The 21,533-nt window shown below is 48.2% G+C and overlaps 1 protein-coding gene across 1 annotated transcript in view; it reads right to left on the minus strand.

Annotated features, from left to right (window-relative positions):
- Positions 1-2,300: 2,300 nt before the first annotated feature.
- LOC149348800 (uncharacterized) overlaps positions 2,301-21,533 on the minus strand; it is a 116,595-nt gene continuing 97,362 nt past the window's right edge. The window contains exons 2-5 of the mRNA XM_089588346.1: positions 11,802-12,207; positions 8,992-9,172; positions 5,821-7,887; positions 2,301-4,415 (exon numbers count right to left, since the gene is read on the minus strand). Coding sequence (XP_089444472.1) covers positions 3,866-4,415; positions 5,821-7,887; positions 8,992-9,172; positions 11,802-12,081 — 3,078 coding nt within the window. The 5' untranslated portion in view covers positions 12,082-12,207 and the 3' untranslated portion in view covers positions 2,301-3,865. The remainder of the gene's footprint in view (positions 4,416-5,820; positions 7,888-8,991; positions 9,173-11,801; positions 12,208-21,533) is intronic.

Here is a 21,533-nt window from a genome sequence, read left to right on the forward strand (position 1 = left end):
GGTAGCTCTACGTCCCGAGCTTTTTCAGGAATAGCTGTTTGTTTTACAGCAAAAAATTGTCTATTAAAAAGATTTCAAAAAGCATAACAGAAGCTTAATGCAAAAGAAAATTTAGTCGCAGTGGTTTACGACCGAGTGAGCGCAACAGAACTTACCAACATGGGCTTCAAATGCCGCTTGTATACGGTAAATTTTTCAGCGTCAGCTGTTAAGGCCATGCTTCTTCCGCGTTGTTGCCGGCGTAACACATCAAGTTCAGTGCGTCACGCTCATTTGTCAAAATGAGTGACGTAACCCACCACTTCATGGCAATGCACCTCACTGAATGGTTGGACTAGAGTGACGGCACGTAGACGTCATAAAAGCGCTCCACGATGACTCGTGAGTCTTTAGTGACAACAGCATAACAGCACTCTACGCTGACTGACAAGAACTCACACGCTGGTTGGCCTGAACATAAGGACATTACCTGTGAAGCCATTCAGCTGCCACTGAAATTAGCATTGGCCCAAATGTGAACATGCGATCAGCTTTATCATTGATTCTGTTACGTGATTGGTTACGTCAGCAAATGGCTTTGACTTCATCCGCTGGACCACATTGTGTCGTGCCTATTCTTGTTTAGAGGCGTGGTCCCCTCGGGTTTATGCAGCAGTTTCTGCCACCAAACTGCCTCGAAAATGTTCGTTATGGACTCAGCTCCCTCCTGGTAAGAGAGTGGTACCAGACCGCCGATTATATGGGTGAGTAGCCCGGTGTACTATAGGCGGTGCAGGCAGCGAAATTTTATTGTTGCGAAACCAACACTACGCTAGTCGCCGAGCCATTTCGCGGAGCCGAGAAAAGGCCGTACTGCGCATGCGCGAGGAGCAGTGACGTCATACGGCGCACGGCTGGCGCGCCGCCGCCGTCGCTGCGCGGGTGACTCAGAGGTGCCGCCGCCGCGCTCGCCAGTTGCGCATGCGCGGTAGCGGTGCATAGCTAGCATGCCGAGGCCGCTGCCGCGCTCTCTCTCTCTCTCTCTCTCTCCTCGTTGCTTTCGCAATTCTCTAGGTTTAACCAGAGCTAAACCACTGCCAATTTTTTTTTAAATTTGTCTTGGGTCACCCACTGAACGAGTGCATGTGTGGGTGTCCTGAGAGGAGGCTGAACAGCGCAAGTAGCAGCTATTTACGAGCAAAGCCACTTCCAGGCCATCATGTCGGTCCCTATGGATGGCTGAAAACGAGAGCCTTGACTCCGTACTGGCACAACAAGTATGTGCAACTGCAGGAACAGTAAGATTGTGATCTTCGATCCAAGCGTCGTTTTGGCACAGACGCTTCGCAGCTGTTCGAGAAAGTTTGTGTTCGCCTCATCTAGCAAAGTGAACCTAATTGCGGCTCCTCTACTAGCCTCATCTATACTTCGCTACCTGCGCCGTGGCTTCATCTGTTGGCCGTCAGCCAAAAACTGCGCATCGCCAGTGACGTCACATGATTATGACCCAAGCTGAGGAGCTTGCTGACGGTGCAACCAGTTCCGTGGGTCTCAAAAACAGCTTTCATTGTAATAATTGACTCTCTCGGTGGTCTTATTTTCTCAACTTTTCTCACTGTAGCACTGCACGCTTCGCTTTCTCTGTCGATCGTAACACGGGTTTTCAATAAATTTTTTCTTCTCTCTTGCAATCTTCCTTAAAGTAACCATAACAATGTTTTTCTGATGAAGAAATATTTCTGGCCGGGAAGTGGAACACAAAGTAAGGACAAGAAAAACACCGAACAAAAGGCTCATAACGAGCGAACCCTTTGAAGCCTTTAGTTTTCTTTATTTTTTTTTCAGGATGAGATATGCTTTTTGAGATTCCGATGTTTGCGGGGATATGTTCACCGCAGCTGGACAAAGACAGGGTTAATTGGAGGGACATGGCAGAGGCATTTGCCCTGCAGCGGGTTTAGTCAGGCTGATGACGATGATGATCATGTGTAGTGGAAAACAGGAGAGCATGCTTAGTTCGACCTGCTTAAGTGAGACAGTTGGCACGGAACCATAAAATTCGACACTTTAATGCATTTCCGTCAAAGAGAAACACATTGAAAGAGAAATCCATACGGCTGCTTTAAATTGTTCGTTCCTCTTCGAAGACAAGAAACTCGCATTCATTGCGGCATAATCCACACCACTCGTACAAAAGATTGCGCAATGCGCACGCATTTTCATGACCCGTGCTGAACAGTCAGATCTCTACACTAAAATGAGTGTCACGAACGGTTGACAGACCTTTGCATTTGACAACGAGGCGGTGAGCTTATTTTGCCTTTTGTTTCTACGTTCTGTGTAATTCTTGCAAAAAGATATCACATCTTGCAAAAGAGCTCATTCGAGTCAGGTTAATCTCGTACCATGTTTAGATCTGGAGGGTTACTGGCGCGCCAGTTTTCTCTTTTTTATGTAATTTTCCGATCAGAACATGAAGTAGCAAGTCTAATCACGTCTTCCAAACCATCAATTTATGATCATTAATTTGTTAGCAACAGCACAATGTCTACAGTGATGGTATGCACCGACATATTTGTGTTTCATGATAGATTAGGTAACACCTCATTAGTGGGCCATATAATTAAGAACAATTTTCGTTTAATCTTGCCAACCAGACACTGTCACTACATTACTCTGCAGGTTCATGTAAAACCTCGGATCTTCACTGGAAATAGCTTTATAACTATACCAGCAAAACAGCTGTTCTTTTGCTTACATAAATACAGGGGGGGCCTATGTTTAATGTAAAATAGTTTTCCCTGGTAGATTTAGTTATCAGTAAAACGTAAAGTTCCAGAAGGTTTCTAAAGTGCTCGAGATAAATTTAAGAGACAACAACGAAGTCTCCAATTCTGTATTCGAGATATTTGTTGCGAACTCTCCCGCAAGCTCAAGTACAAAGTCGCGTTTCAATTTCGAGCGGTCATACACAGACACTTACCCAAACGTCGTCTACACCTTGAAATGTGCACTTCACAAAAACACAGAATACCGTCGACACACACACAAAAATGGATAATACCTCACTCTCAGTCGTTCACTTTGTCGTACCTACAGGAGACGTCTCTTAAGTTCTCTAAGGGAAATATAAACTCTTTCACCAAGTACGCGCCGTATAAGACACTACATCACAAGTGTGAGCATTTTTGTTTGTCTCCCGCAAGACATAAACGCGTTGGTAACATTAGATAACACGTTTCAAGTTTCGTTTTTTTTTTTCGTCACTCTCTTTGCGACGGTGTATATATATTCTTTTCACAATATAGAACGCTACAGATAAGAGAGTAAGAACTCCTGGACGACATTAAAGATCACAAAACATGATGAGCACGCTTGGAGTTGACGCACCTTTTGTTACACTGCTTCACGGAGCCACGATTCAGGTCATTGCGCACTTGGTGTCACTACCACGATTCACCGAGAAGTCTGTAGGGTAGCCAAGAGCCTGATGAGGCAGTTCTCCAGTGCTTGCAAACACCAACGCACACGCATCGTCCTGTCGAATTGTTCCAAGGCCTTCAGTAGTTCACATGCAAGGCAAGTATAAAAAAGTTGTAACGAGCAAGGGCAGGTCTTTCATGAAACCACTGTGCTAAAGGCAAGGCGACCGCATCGTCTTAATGACGTAGATGTCCGTGGCCGCGTCGGCTGTGTAGGCCGGCGGTGGTGACACGTCATTACGCCGAGTCCTCGAGGGTAGGGTACCTTGCAGCGTCCCCGTAAGTCCAGCGGTTGGCATCATGGACATGACCACGTCCATGGGCACAACGGGTGCTGGAGCGGACACGGCCGTCTCCTGCGATTCTGGACCGTCGACCGCGGGGTCCAGAATCGAATGCCAGGGTCAGCTGTCCGGACTCTCCAGCGGCATGTCATCTGCTGGGACACGCATCCTCGGCTCTTCCTTGGTCTTGTCTTTGCTGCGGCACCACAGTAGGACAGCGGCGAGAGATGCGCATATGACCACGAATCCCGCGCCGCCACCGAGCGCCACGTAGAAGGTCGGGAACCGGCGACAGTGCTCCGGTTTCTCGTCGTGTCCCGACGGGCAGTGAACGGTACCGTCACACCAGAGCTCGGGCGAGATGCAGGCGCTCAGCTCCGGACACTCGTACAGGCAGTTGACGTTGCGCAGTGTGAGGCCAGAGGAGGTCTTGAGGAAGGGCCGCGTCACCTCGAGCCAGCGCAACCGGAACTGGGCGGCCTGGAAGGCGACCACCTCGATGACGACGCGGTCTGCCAGGGCGTGGTGCTGCCGCTCGGACGTCTCGTTGTACCACGAGGCCGAGAAGATGTCGAAGTCCGTGGACGAGGACAGCGACGTCTCCTCGTGAATGCCGCCGGAGCAGACGACGGCCACGGGCTGCATGATGCCATCGGCATACACCACGAACCTGCATGCAAGGGGGGGGGGGGGAGAAGGCACTTGATTACTTCGTCCCCGGTCGTGGTTAATTACGGCAGTGACCGTCACTCAGTGAGAGCATTGTCTGTGGTATTCACATTGGTTCATGATGACCTAAAGATACTCTCGTTTCAAACTGGAGGTTGACAAGACAAAGGGTCTACCTTAGCAAGCTACTTTTCAGGGTAGGTCTTCACTGCATGCTCGCGGCTAACAGAGGTTAAGAGCAATTATCAGGTTGTCATCATGATTCGATACAAGGCTGACATATGTAGTGTAGTAAGGTGGAAAGTTGGGCGAGTTGAATCTTATTCATGATGAAGTTAGCGCCAAAAACGAGGACTAAGGTAGAAGAGAAGACACAACACGAGCGCTTTTTCGCAAATAAAACTTAAATGAAATAACACATGACATATATATCCATCTCGTGAAGTAAATCAAAAAGAAACATACATGATATCGTCAAGATAAACCTTAGAGGGCGATACATCTGAAGAGTGCTGAGGGTGCAAAATGTACATAAAAAGTGCAAAAACAGGAAACTTCATGGTGACAATCACGAAGGGCAAACCAAAATACCCCAACAAACCCAAAGAAAGGAGGGAGAAGGAAATGATATTAATTCCACGTGTGATCCAGATATGCCAGCTCCTTTGCTGTTAAAGAAATGGACGGTGTGCTTATGCATGAATTTCCCTGTCGCGAAATATAAAAAGCCTCGGTAATCACACGTGGAATTAATATCATTTCCTTCTCCCTCCTTTCTTTGGGTTTTTTGGGGTATTTTGGTTTGCCCTTCGTGATTGTCACCATGAAGTTTCCTGTTTTTGCACTTTTTATGTACCTTTTGCACCCTCAGCACTCTTCAGATGTATCGCCCTCTAAGGTTTTTCTTGACGATATCATGTATGTTTCTTTTTGATTTACTTCACGAGATGGATATATATGTCATTTGTTCTTCCATTAAAATTTTAGTTGCGAAAAAGCGCTCGTGTTGTGTCTTCTCTTCTACCTTAGTCCTCGTTTTTGGCGCTAACTTCATCATGACATATGTATGTAGCATAGGTCACTGTATCTGCTTTTAGCCCTCTGATACGAAAAGCTTTTCGAGTATACAACGTTGTAATATGTTTCTAAATTATTATTATCAGGTGAATTATCAGATGATTACGAGCATCTTATATGAGGCTGATATATGTAAGTAGCATAGATCGCTGTATCTGCCCTTAGCCGTCTGGCACGAAAAGCTGTACGAGTATATACAACGCTGTGAAATGTTTCCCCTGGATAGTGTTGCTATGTTCATTGTGCTCATGAGGAACACAAGAAAAACCCTCTGAAGGAACAGATACCGTGGATTATGCTATTATATGCAAAACAAGCCGCGTACGAACCTGTTTCCCGAGTCTGGACACCCGCGGGACCCGTCACGCCCCTGGAACTTCAGGTACAGATACTTGCGAGGCGAAGCCTCAATGAACCACCGGCACCTCAACGGCAGCTCCTGGTCGGCCACGCTCGGAGGAGCCATGAACGTCAGCTCTCCTTGCGAACCATTCCTCATCTCCGTGCTTGTGTCACACGAGGTGGCCGGCCGAAACTCGTACGTGGCCTCGAAGCCGTAGTTGTTGAAGTCCTCGAGCGACGTCATCCCGCTTATGGTGAAAGTCAAAGTGACATTGTTGCCCACAGACTCGATGAGAATTGGCTTGCGCGGCTGCGAAGTGACGTTGCAGAAGCACCCGATCGGCGTGTATGTGTCGCCCCAGTGGTCCATGACGTGCAGTAACGACAGGCGCCCAGATGACCGACCGGTGACGCGACAATTGTACCTTTGGGTGACTTGGTCGTAGTAGTGTTCGCAGCCAGATGTGGGCAGGTTCAGAGTGACGAGATAGAGTCGCAACTTCTCGGAGGACATGCCAGAATAATAGTAGGAGCAAGTGACGTTTTCCCGTCCTCCACGCCCGTACAGAAACACGTTCTTCGGAGAGGACACCATGCCGAACTTGGAACTGCTGCTCTGGAAGTGTCTGTGGCACGGTCCATGACGTGGTCCCATGTCGGCGCCCTGCTGTTCAGTATCCACAAACTCGTACCTTGCAGAAAAAGAGCTTCTGCGAACGGGCAGTTCGACGGTCTTATAGAAGTGCTGCTGTAGCAGAAGCTCGGGCCCACTGGACAGATAGGACTCGTCCGGGTGTCGGCAAGGACGCAGGGGTATGAACTGGGGATATTCCGCCGCCCTCGCGCAAATACGCGGAGAGTTCTTCTCACAGAAGCGATAGGCCATTCTCGGAAGGTCTACGGTGGCGCTGGTGTTAGAGCCATCATTGGAAGCATTGCTCCCGAAGCGAGAGTTATGGCCGAAGACGTCCAGGACTTCGACGCTCGAGACGTCGCATTTCTCTTCACTGGCCCAGCGGTGCTTATCTTCAACGAAGTAGGACAGGAAGTAAATCCAGACCCTGTCGGTCGGTGACCTTCCGTAGAATCTGTACCTGCAGCTCGTGTTTGGTGGAACGGTGTGCGTAGGCGTGTGGATGAGACCTCTGCGCTCCACCTTTCCATCGATGTGGAACTCACACCGGCCCTGACCTAGGCGAAATTCGTCTACGTCTACAAAGCGCACCTTGACGTTCAGCTCGAGTCGCGAGCTGTGCATATGCTGAGCCGCCACGCTTCGCAGCACCACCGTCACTTCCGGTCCGCTGGAGACTACTTCCGGTAACACTCCCGTCCCGCAGAACTCACTGAGAAGCGGTGAGTTGTCCGCACTTGGACCGTCGTAGATTCGTACCACGTCACCCAGGCAGTCGACAGTTAGCGACCTCTGGGAGAAGGTGGTAGCGGCACTCCTGCCCGTGTAGATGGAGATCTTGTACTCGTTGTCCTGGTACAGGACTATCTGGGCCTGCTTCCTGGCAGGAGCTACCATCTGGCGCACGGTGAAGGTGCAGGTGAAATTGCGCAGGTAGAAGCCCGGGAAGTTCGGCGAGCGTATCTTGCACTCCTTCCGGTCGCAGTGCTCGAAGACCCGGTCGCAGTAGGTGGCCGCAGTCGCGACACCCACGTCGTGAGGGCTGTCGGCCGTGCCGTATCGGGTCCTGGCGGGTCTCTTCGGGTGGAAACGAAAGGTGAGGTACAGACTGAAGCTGAACGCGTGCAGCGACGCCCGGCTAGGCACGGACACGACGAGCGTGACGTTGTTACGATCCGAGAAGAACGTAGCCCCTCCAGTGCCAGCACCGTTCGTCGCCATGTCTCCGCAAAAGTGGCCGAACTCGGGCTCGTTGCCCGTGCCGTCGTACAGGGAGGTCAAGTGGGGCGTGGCTGGTTCGCCGCGCACCGCGGACAGGATCTGGCTGAAGCCGCGAGTCTGCGGAGTTCGGGCTATGGGCGCTGACGCTGCTGGCTCGACGACCTGGAGGTGACCGTTGAAGCAGGTTGCCGACTGGTTCCTGTGTTTTGAATGGAGGCAAAGAAAGAATGGAAGAAATTTTTCATTGGACAACAGCACGTGGTGACGCTGCCAGGGCAGCAAGATGGTGCACACAAAAGGCACCATTACCGACTGTTTGAAGGTAATTACTTTAGCGTATTCAGCAGAAGAAGTAGGCATATAATTCCACTGGGCAACGCCGTTTGGGACGAACAGTTCATGAAATATATTGGTTCTTGTAAGACACAACTGGACTGTTAGTGAATGATTCAACTATACTGTATCGAGGTGCCGGTAAACTTTTAGTGTTGCTTAATAAGATCATGTTCTTTCGGCCATGTGGATTTTACCGGAGTAAACGCAGGCTTACAGTGCTGCTATATTATTTACGAAGAGAAAAGATTAAAACCAGAGAAAGAACCTGCAATCTTGTTATTCAGCGTATGTGCGTTATAACAGAGATGCTGGGCACTCACTGTAGATAAATAATAACAGAAGGCTTAGTAAGACAGCCTAAAAGCACTCAATAAAAAGGTAAATGAGGCTGTCGCGGGATGGCTCAGTGCGTCAGCGGGCTGTTCTTCGGAGCAACCGCAATGAACGCGTTGAGTTATGCAATTGGTACAGTAATGTACCCACACGACAGCGTGGTTATAAATCTGCGAGTATTAAGGGAATTTTCTCAGCGAAGCGGCTTTGTTGTCCTTTGAAACTACGCAGCAGTGGGGAAGCAGTGAAAAATAACAGGGAGGTCATTACCATGTTGTTAACCAAGCAAACCATAAATTTGGTATGGTTGGTAAAAAAACACGGGGAAAAAAAACAGCGTGGAATTTCCGGGGCAAACAAGAGAAGACATCAGTCGCGCTGATTGGCTGATTGGTGTGTTCCTTCTGTTGTTTATTCCATATATTTTGCGCTGTTTCTTTTTTTTCACCTTGTTAACCCAACAGGGTGTTTTAAACCCACTCTGAGTGGAGATTTTATTTACTGATTACACTCATGCGTCGCCAGTTAACTCTTTTCATGCCGACAGAAAGTGTTGATAACCAGTTCGCGAGTGCGGCTTCACGAAGAGAGGCACGTGCGCGAGAGAGAAAATGCCGACGCCTGGCGACCTCACCTGTCCATCTCGAGCGAGCCCACTTGAAAGTTGAGGAACGTGAGCTCGACGATGTCGCCGAACTCTCCGCCGGCCGCGATGAAGTAGAGCGTGCAGATGAAGGGCAGGTTCCTCTGAAAGGGCTCGGCGATGCGCAGCGAGTTCTTGGCACCCACTTCGCCGAACAGGGTGCGGTTGCAGTCTGCGCGAAAAGTTTTCACGCCGAAATGCTTTGAACGATGTGGAAGCCGCCATTTTGGGCGAGCAGGGAAGCTGCACTTGAACTGCTGTATTGAGCCTGGGTTGTGCTAGCTATTAACTAAGCAGCGTTTATTAACAAGTAGGTTTGCCGGGTTCGCCGAAAGTCTGCCTCCCACGAGGTGGCCTGACAGAACTTAACGAGTTGCGCCCGCGGATGGTGCAAAATATACTACACATACTCCATAGTGTAAGTATTACACATTCCTACACTACACTACGATCGAATATACGTCTTCTCTTTAATAGATACCGACGAGCTGCGTCAATGACTTGCATTTTATTTTAATTTGCGAGAGGACGTATAGTTGACAAAAACAGAATATGATATTAAACCAGATAGAGGCATCCTTTGAGCCCAGATGTCACAACCACATTCTGTGATTCTTGACAGTCATGGATAAAATAATGGCTCAGACTGCCGGCCGAGCTCTGTTTTGCCATGTCTGTGAACTATGCAAGCAACCGGTCCAATAATTTTAACCCTTGATGCGCTATTTATTAAGGGATCGAAAATAATTATGTACGCAGGTTGCCATCTAATCTGCCAACACTCAAAAGCCAATATCAGAATGTTGTTTGCACCCCTAAATTTTGAGCAATCGGTATGACGTCAACTAGCAACAATACGAATTCAGCACTTTTTGTGCAGCTGGTTCAAGTTGTGTGAAAAATCAAATTGAAGGCCTCAAACCAGCTGGGAGGCCCAGATGTAGTGAAGATTTTTTTTATGCAACAAATGGCTTGCTACATCCCAGGCAACAAATGTCAGATAATGAGGGACGACACATTGCTGGACTCTGACCGAGAGCCGCACATTAGCGCGCCCATTTCTGTTCACCCAGCGTTCTCGCAGTGACGCCAAACATTCTGACCAGAAGGCGATCTGTCTGCAGGGCACATGTTGGCGTCAATATTTTTATGAAAGCCAGTAATGAGCACACGGATCGCAAACAGCACATATGGGTCACTATACACTCGCCAATAAAGGTGTAATGAATAATCCAGTCGGTGCCCCGTAAGTGATCAGGAATATTTGCAATCGACCCAGTACCGTTTAACGAAACTTCTGTTTGGGCTAGATGGTGCATTGCTTATAAATGGTCGAGGCCCTGTAGCCGAGGCCCTTCTTCGGAAAACCAAGCAGGTCATGTTCGCCAAAGCGAACGTACTAGAAAGGAACTCGTTTAAACCAGTAGTGGTTCCGTATATCCACAAGGTTGCCCATCATGTGAAGAAGGTGGCAAGCCGACACGGCGTTCCTGTGGTGTTCTCCGCACCGAAGAAACTTGCCAAACTATGCTCACGCATTTCGTGCGCGGAAAAAAAGAGTGGCTGCAGGAAGAAGCACTCAAAGAAGTATGTCGACTGCTGTTCCGGTGTCGTTTACGAGATACCTTTGACCTGCGGTAGGGCTTACATAGGCCAGACTGGGCGGTGTGTCAATGACCGGGCGGGGGAACATTTGCGGGCATTAAGGGGTGGAGGGACACATTTGGCAGACCATTGTGCGAACTGCAGAGCGTGCGAGCCGCGGCTGAAGGAGATAAAGATACTTGGCAGGAGCGGTGATAATACGGCACGTGAATTATTAGAAGCATTTCACATCAGGAAGAGGGGGCATGACTGTGTGAGTGACACATCAGTTAATCTTTTGCAGGCAGAATACAGATACCTTGAGCACGCATTGTGATATGACGATGTGTTTCTTTACTGCGCATGTCTCGTTTTATGTATATATTTTCGCTCTCTTACCTACGAATAAATCAGATGAAGTTACCGCCTGTCCTGTGTGTATCCTCCTCTTGTGTGCGTTTTCCGTGTGCGCTTAAATTTCATTTCATTTATAACCAGTACCGTTTAACGCGCATGTGCTAGAGAACACGTCCCACTTGATCAAGAAAGCAGCTATAAAGCATAAAAACCAGTGCTCTGGTAACGTGGTTTTTAAATAGATAACCACCAAACACGGGACTTCAATAAGTGTTATAATTTGCTCGGAATGATTTCAGTAGGCAGCAGCTATGCTCAGAAGTATTCAGGGGAGGAATATAAGGACAAAAATGACGCAATTTGAGTATTCTGATAAAACTAGTTGATAGTAAAGTGTCTAATATGCATAAGAGCCGCAAAGCGCAATCATGTCCAACATTCTTGGATAAAACTGATGAATATTGGAAAACTGTAAGATACTGGCATCAGAGTATTAGAAGTGATTCTCAATTTTTCCGATATGCAGCAAAAAATTTCTTTTATAATGTTTCCATCGCTTGCATCGAGAAGTTGAGACTTTCAAAGAAAACCAATGGGAATGCTTTTGACGACAGCAAAAACGTTAATAGGAAAAAAAAATGCAAGCCTCTTAACTGAGAGCTGCGGATATATTGATTGGCATACTCAAATTTTACAATATACGAAAAGAGCACGTTGACAAACTCTATCCCGTTCAAAAATGCTTTTGTCCACAATTGTTGGGTATGACATAAAATTCCGCGGAAATAAAGTAAAAAAGATTGGTGGTGGAATTTCTGAGCCCATGTAAACTAAGTACTATAACTTTCAAGCGTTCTTACTTGAACAACCCAGTGGCTCGTCCGACCCGTCTCCGCAGTCGTCTGAGCCGTCGCAATACCTCGACAGCGCCACGCAGCGTCCGTTGTCGCACGTAAGCTCGGACAGGCGGCAGGGGACTAGAGTCGGAGGTGCGTCCGTTGTCGACGTCGTCGTCGCAGATAATGAAGCGCCATCTTTCGTCGCCGAGGCTGCGCCGATGGCCGCCACCAGTGCCACCAGCAGGGTCCACCAGGAGACCATGACGGGAGGCCGCCAGCCGGTAGGGACGAGCCATCCCATTCCTCAGGCTACGGCTGCGACTCAGCTTCGGATTCGGCGGCTGACTTTGGCACTGCGTTGTCTGTACTCTGCTGGGTCGGGTGATAGCACTGCCTTACAAACGGAAGGATGTAGTGCAGCGTGGACCTGCGCAACGAAAAACAAATAGGAAAATAGAGAAACAGCCATCTATTGGTCCTGTGAAAAGGACATACCAATTTGTTTTGGTGCGAAACAACTGCGTAATACGATTACAAACAAAAATCTTGTATGAAACCTCTGAGTATCTTGGGTAAGCTCGGGTTAGTTCGGAGAAGCATCGCGCAAGCTGCAGCGAATAGGACGACCTTGAGGGTGACCTTGGCACCCTTAAGGTCTCTTGCTTTCGCACGTCTACTTGGATCAATCAATCAATCAATCAATCAATCAATCAATCAATCAATCAATCAATCAATCAATCAATCAATCAATCAATCAATCAATCAATCAATCAATCAATCAATCAATCAATTCATCCTTCAATCAATCAACAATCCTTCACCCATTCAATCGATCAATAAATAAATCATTCGAATAATTTTTATCAATTAATCAATCCATAAATTTTTGATTAATCTATCAATAAATGAATCAATCAATGTAATAATGAATCAGTTAATTAATTTCTTGTTCGATGAATCAGTTGTTTAATACCTTACCACTTTTTTATTGGACAATGAAATTTTCCGACCGATGAAATTTTCCTGTTTCTTCGGAGTTCTTCCAAGAACACAAAATAATAAACATATGGACTACAGTAGTAAATGAGATATACTTCTAGAAAAAAGTAGCTACTAATGGAAAGGAAGACAATCATATCCTCCGAAAAAATTCTAAAAACAATTCAAGATACCGCAAAGCGCAAAGCGAAAGTTGATCAGAGGCGCTAATTTTAAAATAATTTGCAAACACAGAGCGCTGAGCAAATACTTGTTTTTCCTATGCCTTCCGATCTTTCCCCTTTCTCTCCGGTGGTCAAAGAATTCTTAATACGTAAATAATCCTGTTCCAGAGGAATAACCTCTCCATGGTTTTCTTTCTAATCAAATCCTTATCACATACCGCGCTGGCTGGCTGATCCTCTTGATAGAAGTATATGCCGCTTCTTGAACAAATGAAAAACAGCGCGGACAGTTACTAAGCAACTGAGATGGAATAGAACCTCAAAATTATTCCGCGCTTGGTCGCTATTTTCTAACACTTCCGATTAGCGTGTCTTTCGTTAAATAGCTTTCTCACGCTAAGGGTACTAGTGCAGTGATGCACGCTTTACAGGCAGTAAAAAAAAAAGATTCTTATCGTTATTGTATCTGGAAACATGGTTACAGTTATTTCTCATTGCCACGTTCATTAGAAGAAAGAATTAAGTAAGAAGAGAAAATACTCATTGACGATATCGAGGCATGTAGAAATCAAGTGTACTATACTGACCAAACATTCAGCGGGGTACACTGTTGCTTTCGCTAGAAGGTTTTACGAACCTCCATAGACAGACACTGAAAAAAAGGGAAGTTAGCCTGCTTCGATCAGATAACTACATATTCGTCACAAAGAGGTTACTTTGACAAAAAAAGTAAGTTACAAGCTAGGAAAAACCAAGAAATGAAATATAGTTGTCCCGTTCACCAGCCGATTTAGCAAGAAAACTGCGATGCGTTGACGCAGTTTTTTGTGGTGCATGCTAGAGGCTAGGCTACAAGCACGGTGATCTCGTTTCTTTTTTTTTTCGGTGTACACATCACGGGGTTAAGATTCTCGAATGCGATTTCCTCAGCAGTAAGTGCGTATTTCGCTGCCAGATAAGTCTCCACTCAACCAAAAGAGCTGTAGAATCAATTTTACCTTGGACAATAATTGAATGAAGTTGCCCTCTGTCTGCCATTAAGAAAATACACTAGCCGTAACAATAATAATCAATTTTCGTTTAGAAATAGGGGCCCTTTGCTAACTTAATCCACTTGAAAGAACTTCTTGTTGGGCGAGTCGGTAGCTTTTCATTGCAACTATTTTTGGAACCTTAAAATTGGTTGACCTCCTTCGTTTCGAAACAAGGGCTCATTATGAATCTCTGGCAAACGGTAGTTATGAAGATCAAGTTTATAGGTCTGTTTCTTATCGTAAAATCAATACGTGGCGATAGCTTGATCTAGCTTTGGTAAAAAGTTACACAGTATGTATTCGAAGCGAAAAAGAGGTAAAGTAAACAAACGTATTACAAAATATTTTTCACGATTCTCATTTGGCAGGTTCTTCCATGTAGTAAATGAGGAATATAAAGTGACGCCAACGCGTCATGGGTCGCTTTGTGCAGTCAGACCACCGACGAGTAACTGAACCTACTCCAAAATCAAGGTAGGTTGAGCTATTTGGTACGTATACATTGTATAATTGAAACGGCGCGATAATGACGATGGCAGTGGAGTGTGCAGTTGAAGTATCGTTTTTTCGGTACGTCGTCGCCTTCGGGTAGTTTTGAATTTCAAAATAACGGGGCTATTAGAAGTAATTGTTCTACATAAGTGAGACATTCTTGTACTCTAGCATTTCCTACCGATATCTGTCATAATGAATGCACGCGTGAGAAACCGTGTGAGCAGAAGCATTATGTAATTGTGTGCTATACTTTCGCAACTGCGTATCTTTTTGCTTCGAGCCTCTAGCCTTCACCAACACCTTTTATCCCGTCCGTTTAGAGAAATCATCCTCTGATTTCCGACATTAGGCCGTAATGTGCTAAACACGAACGCATCACTGAAACTGGAGCATTAAAAGAGGTCATTCTCTGTATTGCCTTGTCTTATAGCGAAGCGCAAAGGACGGGACAGAGAGCGATACGCTCGTTTTTAACTTCACGGTTCACGGCGTAGTGAGAAGTATTGAACTTAAAGGTGGTCACTCAGGCTAATTTCCCATTCTTCTCTACCCGGCGGACATTGTAAATGATGATAGGAGCAACACTTAACAATGATGACCTTAATAATGTTCCTCCGCTATCAACCAGGGTTAGTGCCGGTGCCATCCCTATGCAGCGGCTACTTTTCCCCACACATTGTGCTACGAGTGTAAGGTGGCGCCCTCTTCCTCCACCGCGGTGTTAAGTGAAAGCTTGAAGAAGCTTCGCTGGTTCCCTAGAGTAGCGAAACAGGAGCTAGATTAACCGTCGGCGGAGGACGGACCGGCGCATCCTAGTCCTCCGGTAGCAGCCAGCGTGGTAGAGTGCCATCATGGCGAGCACTTTTAAGTCATTCCGCCGCCATCGCTAATGGCAGTCCCGGAGATCGCAAATGGGCGTCATTAAGGCTGGATTATGCTGGCCTCCTCTGCTTCCCCAACCCCTAACTCCCTCCCCAACCCCCTCCCCCTCTCCTCTGGCTCTCTGTCTGTACGTCACTGGCTGCCTTAACGTTCTCCAGTTCTCATTTGTGAGGGAGCACTTGAAGCCGGGCGGCGTCGGTGCCTGTGGCGAAGGCACCGCGGGAGATCTCAAGTCCGGGGGAGGCTAAGTTGAATCCAGCTCGGCTCGGATGGGCGTGAAATGAGGGAGCTACTTCACGGGGAGTTGACGGAGCACGAAAAAGGGGAGCACGCACGACCTTTTGTTGCCGTCGTTACGGTGCTTGAGAGAGTCTCTCATGCCTCATTGTATTAATGGTGGCGCGGGCCTTTTGAGAGCGACGTCTTGTAGAAGACCGGTGTAAAGGAGGAGGCGGTAGTAACAGTTACGATGAGTGCTTATCCGCGACTCCTGGGAAGTTGTCGCGGGTAAAGGACCTTTAAAGCGGAGCTGCGTGCTGCATGGATAGGCGTCGTCATCATCAGCCTGACTACACCCACTGCAGGGCAAAGGCCTCTCCCATGTCTCTCCAATTAACCCTGTCCTAGGCGTTGTAGCTGAGCATTTTATGAGGCTCGCGAACTCAGGTGAATTTTTTTTTAACTGAGCTCCATCAGAGACTTCGAAAATTAGTCACGTTGTCCTGGCAAGTCGAATCTAAGTCAAATATGCTTAGGCAATGCGACAAAGGCGTTCGATTTGGAGAGTATTTCTGGTTCTAACAGACTGCAGTTGGGAAGCTTCAATCGTATTACTCCTTTGCGTTCGACAAAGGCCATTTTCGCGGCGTTCACTTTTCCCACATGTCAAGCCAGAAGCATAGGAAGCTTATCTCCGTCGCTCTAATATTTACGCCTAAAGCCACAAAATTTCACTCCCACGAAAATTTTGGACGCCAAGAAAAAAAAGAGATGGTTTAGCCTCGGCTGAATTTCCGCATTACGAATTTAAGGCTTCACTCTCAACGCCTTTGAGACTTGTCAATTTGCCTTTATTGTTTACGTTATCTGCCAAAATGAGCAGCCGTAGACATTCATAGATACGTGCACAGCGTGCAGATCATTGGTTTAGAGCAATTTCTTTCGATAGTTTCTGGGCAGAAAGATGCGAGGGTGAGGTGTTGTAGACTGGGCAGTACTTAGTGCTGGCGCTGGGAGCACTGCCTTAAGTGCTGCTGTAATGCATTTGTTGAAGGAAGTCTCTCCATTGCCTCGTGCGACGGGTTTTCGAAACTTCCGAAAAAAAATTAACAACGTGCCGGCCGTCTTTCCTGAACTTTTGCCGAAAGTGCTGCTTTAAACTTTCCATTTTTCTCCTCGCAGCTCAAAAGCAGGGCTTCCGACGTAAACTCTTCTTTCTCTGGCTTGCCTGTAGCAACGTGTGGGATAAAAGCCGCTTAAATTGATAACGCCTTCCCCAGCTCTCCCTTTTCCTATTTGAAACAAGCTGTGAGGATGGGCAGCACAAGGAAGAAAAAAATAGAATTTTCAACTTCTTGTCGGGGACTCTGCAGAAACTATTACTAAAATTTAAGTAGTTTGAAGCAAGGTATTTTGCACTCGATAATGCCTAAAATAAGCAGGTTTAGGCAATGAACGCTGTGGCCAAATACTGTATGCCTATCAAGTGATTTTTAGAAGTTTCACGAAACCAGTAAATTTTAAGGCAGAAGCCTTTAATGCTTCATCGTTGTAAGCAGAAGTTGTCGACAGAAATGTCATGCTTTTCAATTGGTCGAAATGGTCGTGACGTCACAGTGCGCGAATTTCAAACGGGGCAATTGTACTTGGCTAGTAACCATGCAACCAATTAAAGGGATGGTATAGTGATGCTCCAAGTAAGTGGGACTGAGGTTAGTTAATTGCTTAATTGACTGTAAGGAGATAGCGCCACCCAGCGGCGTTCGTGTGGAGAAGACAAAGCACGAGGAGCGCGTGCGGAGGGGAACGCGGGGCAGGTCGAACAGGATTACGTGGCAGAGAAGAGAAGAGCGCGGTGGGCGACGGACGTGGACGAGTTCTGCTGGCTCCCCGAGTTCCGGGCTTGGGCCTTAGCCGCAGACGTCCGGGCCACCAGACCTGGACATCCATCGTCGAGAGCCTCAACCACCAGGCCCAGGCGCCACTCTTCTCCGTCCATCCGTCAGCTGCTCCACGCAGGCCGCTTCTGGCGCCTACGTGACCTTTTCCGGGATACCAGACCTGGAAACCGTGCCGGGAGCCCACGAACGCTGCCGCTGCGGTAGCCTTGCATCGGCGTTTGGAACGCCAAGAGACTCCTTGACTACCCGACACGCAGCCAGTCCTCGCCGCTCGTTGCTCGAATAAGACAAGTAGTGTGAACTTTCCTCTTTGACTCTTTTTCCTGCATTTATCATAAGCACTTTGTTCTGTTCCCCCGTGTGTTTTTCCCGTGTATTGTTGCGTTGTTCTCTTGTTCCTTTCCTTTCTTCTCGCTCATATTGTAATTGGTTTCCTTTCCGTTAAAAGCCGCCTCGTTTATTGTTTGTACTTTTGTGTTTGTTGAAAATAAGACCTGCAATCTCACAGAGTCCTTACAAATTTGGCGTCCACTACGACAGGACAGGACGAGGTCGGTTTTTATCTATTCGCCTGTTGTGTTAATTTAGGAACAATATGAGCGCTTCAGATTTGGTTGCTTTGGGCGAGCGCATGGGCTTGTGCGGCGCGGAGTTACGAGCGTGGGTGGAGGACGAGCTTCGTAAGGCACGGGAAGAGAGAGCCGCTGAGCGTGAAGCTGCGAAGCAGAAATTGGAGTTAGAGCGAGAAGCTACGAAGCAGAAATTGGAATTAGAGGCACGGAATGTAGAGGCTGAGCGAGAGGCTGCGAAGGAACGCTTGGAGTTAGAGGCGCGGAACTTGCAGCTACAAATAAGGCTCATGGAGGGTGGCGCAAATCCTCCGAGTGACCGTGGAGAGCGTAGCGTCTCATCGACCAGCTCCATTAACCCGCACAGCCTCATACCACAGTTCAATGAAGCGCGGGATGACCTCGATGCCTACTTAAAGAGATTTGAGCATGTGGCCACGGGGCAGTGTTGGCCAAAAGAAAAGTGGGCAACGGCGTTGAGCTTGTGCCTTGGTGGCGAAGCACTTAGGGTCTTCGGTCGGCTCTCGCCTGAGGATTCCGTGGATTATGACAAAGCGAAGCTTGCCTTGCTTCAGAGGTTTAGGTTCACCGCGGAAGGTTACCGAGAGAAGTTTCGTCAGAGCAAGCCCCAGGATGGAGAAACGGCCTCGCAATATGCTGCCAGGTTGTTCAGCTTCTTTGATCGTTGGGTCGAGATGCGGGGTGAAGGCCGCACTTTTGAGGTGGTTCGCGAGATGGTCGTGAGCGAACAATTTCTGAACAACTGTCATTCTCGTTTAGCCCTTTTCTTACGTGAGCGGGAGGGCAAGACAGTTGCCAAGCTGGCGGAGGCTGCCGATCATTTTCTTGAAGCGCAGCGGCAAAATAACTTGTTGTTCTTCAAAGAACAGGGGGAGCATACGATGAATAAAGCCAAGGACGAGGTTTCAGGTTCACAATCCCGCCTTCGATGTTTTCTTTGTGACAAGACTGGGCACAAGGCGTCGGATTGTCGGACGAAGCCGAAGCAATTGTATTGCACCTGGTGTCGCGAGGTAGGACATGATGCCCAGTCATGCAAAGCTAAGAGGCCAGGAGACCGTGAGGAGTCCGCCTGTTGCATGACACCTCGATATTCACATCCCGATAGCACTGCAGTGGTAACGCGCGTAGAGGGCCAGTTGGGGGAGATGGTCTGTCATTCCAACCCGGTGGAAACTGCTATGCCCGTGGCGCACGGTGAGGTGTTCGGCCAGCCTGGTTCGGTTTTACGGGATACGGGCAGCACCGGCATTGTTGTGCGTGAGTCCCTTGTACCGCCAGCAGCACTAACAGGGAAAAAGGCTACATTATTCTTGGCCAATGGGACCCGTGTAGAAGTTCCGGAAGCGGAGGTGGTGATTTCTTCTCCATACTTCTCGGGTAAGGCCATCGCGCGCTGCTTGTCTACACCCTTATACGACATTATAATAGGCAATGTCCCCGGGGCTAAACCTCCATTCCCGGTTGACCCGCCAGTTCTCACTGATCAGGCAGTTTCCCTTGCCATGACGGGTGCGGTCGATGTTCCTTCCCGTATGGTGACAGCAAAGGTTTCAGTGAGTAGTAAAAGCCCCACTCTGAACACACTCCACTTGTCACGACCGGAGTTTCGCCTCAAACAGGAAGAAGACCCGACCTTAGAGGTGTGTCGCAGGAAGTTGGGGCAAATATTTCATGGCAAGGGACAGACTGCCCACTCCTTTGATACTGATGACGGTGTTCTCTTCCGGACATACCAAGTGTGTCCCGGCCAGGTCGTTGAGCAAGCGGTGGTACCGAAGGGCTTACGCACGCAAGTTCTTAAGTTGGCACATAAGAGTGCATTATCCGGCCATCATGGAATACGGCAAACAATAGCTAGGGTGCTCAGTGAGTTTTACTGGCCCGGTGTACAGGCTGACATTAAGAGTTATGTCAGATCGTGTGATATGTGTCAGCAAACTGTGTCGAAGGCAAGGGAGAACAGAGTGAAGAACATCGTAGGACGGGAACATGTAAAATCATGGTGGAAACCGAGGTCGGTTTGGAGAAAACGGTTTCACAAAGGAAAACGGAAGTACTAGCCGAAAAAGTTCTCGCGACGGTGAAGTGGTTTGATGTGAACAATGGAATACGGAAGAATGTAGCCCACACCTGTTGTTGGAATTGTTTTTGTTTGTTCATGTTTGTTTCTGAGTGTCGGCTATCTACTTTTTATGCTTTCCGTGTTTCTTCGCCCTCTATGGACGCTTTACGTTGACTTTCCATGTGCTCTCTGTGCTGTGTGTGCGAAGGTCTGTGAACGCTTCGAACATTGACGACCGTCGTATTGTGTGTGGTGTGTAGTGTGCGCGCTGTGGTGCGGTGTTCTGTGTTGCGATCGTCGAACGCGTCTGGTGTCGCTCTCCTGAAGTTGAGTTCTTTCCCTTGGAAAAAACTTCCGAAGAGGGGGCCTTCTGTAAGGAGATAGCGCCACCCAGCGGCGTTCGTGTGGAGAAGACAAAGCACGAGGAGCGCGTGCGGAGGGGAACGCGGGGCAGGTCGAACAGGATTACGTGGCAGAGAAGAGAAGAGCGCGGTGGGCGACGGACGTGGACGAGTTCTGCTGGCTCCCCGAGTTCCGGGCTTGGGCCTTAGCCGCAGACGTCCGGGCCACCAGACCTGGACATCCATCGTCGAGAGCCTCAACCACCAGGCCCAGGCGCCACTCTTCTCCGTCCATCCGTCAGCTGCTCCACGCAGGCCGCTTCTGGCGCCTACGTGACCTTTTCCGGGATACCAGACCTGGAAACCGTGCCGGGAGCCCACGAACGCTGCCGCTGCGGTAGCCTTGCATCGGCGTTTGGAACGCCAAGAGACTCCTTGACTACCCGACACGCAGCCAGTCCTCGCCGCTCGTTGCTCGAATAAGACAAGTAGTGTGAACTTTCCTCTTTGACTCTTTTTCCTGCATTTATCATAAGCACTTTGTTCTGTTCCCCCGTGTGTTTTTCCCGTGTATTGTTGCGTTGTTCTCTTGTTCCTTTCCTTTCTTCTCGCTCATATTGTAATTGGTTTCCTTTCCGTTAAAAGCCGCCTCGTTTATTGTTTGTACTTTTGTGTTTGTTGAAAATAAGACCTGCAATCTCACAGAGTCCTTACATTGACCAAGTAGCCTAATTAACCTTTCTAATGAAGCCAGATAAATAAATAAAACCGAGTAGGAAGTTGGTCGAGTTCGGGAATCGAACCCCGGTCTCTGGACTGCGAGACGAGCACGCTACCACTCCGCCATGCCAGCTCGATGGTTTGGAATGAACAAAGGCGCGTCTAGTGAATACGGTGTCTTCGTTCACTCCCATCTTCCTTCCTTCCAGTTACGGCGACGTTCAGGTGTCCACCGAGATATGCGAGACAGGTACATTTCCTTTGCTCAAAAACCAATTTACGGACGAGCAAGGCGTAAAGCCGAACGGGCGATGGCGTTCTGTAGACTTCCTGGCAGCGTTGC

Source organism: Amblyomma mixtum, chromosome 4, assembly GCF_055824585.1.
Source record: "Amblyomma mixtum isolate Tamu chromosome 4, ASM5582458v1, whole genome shotgun sequence".
Lineage (NCBI taxonomy): Eukaryota > Metazoa > Arthropoda > Arachnida > Ixodida > Ixodidae > Amblyomma > Amblyomma mixtum.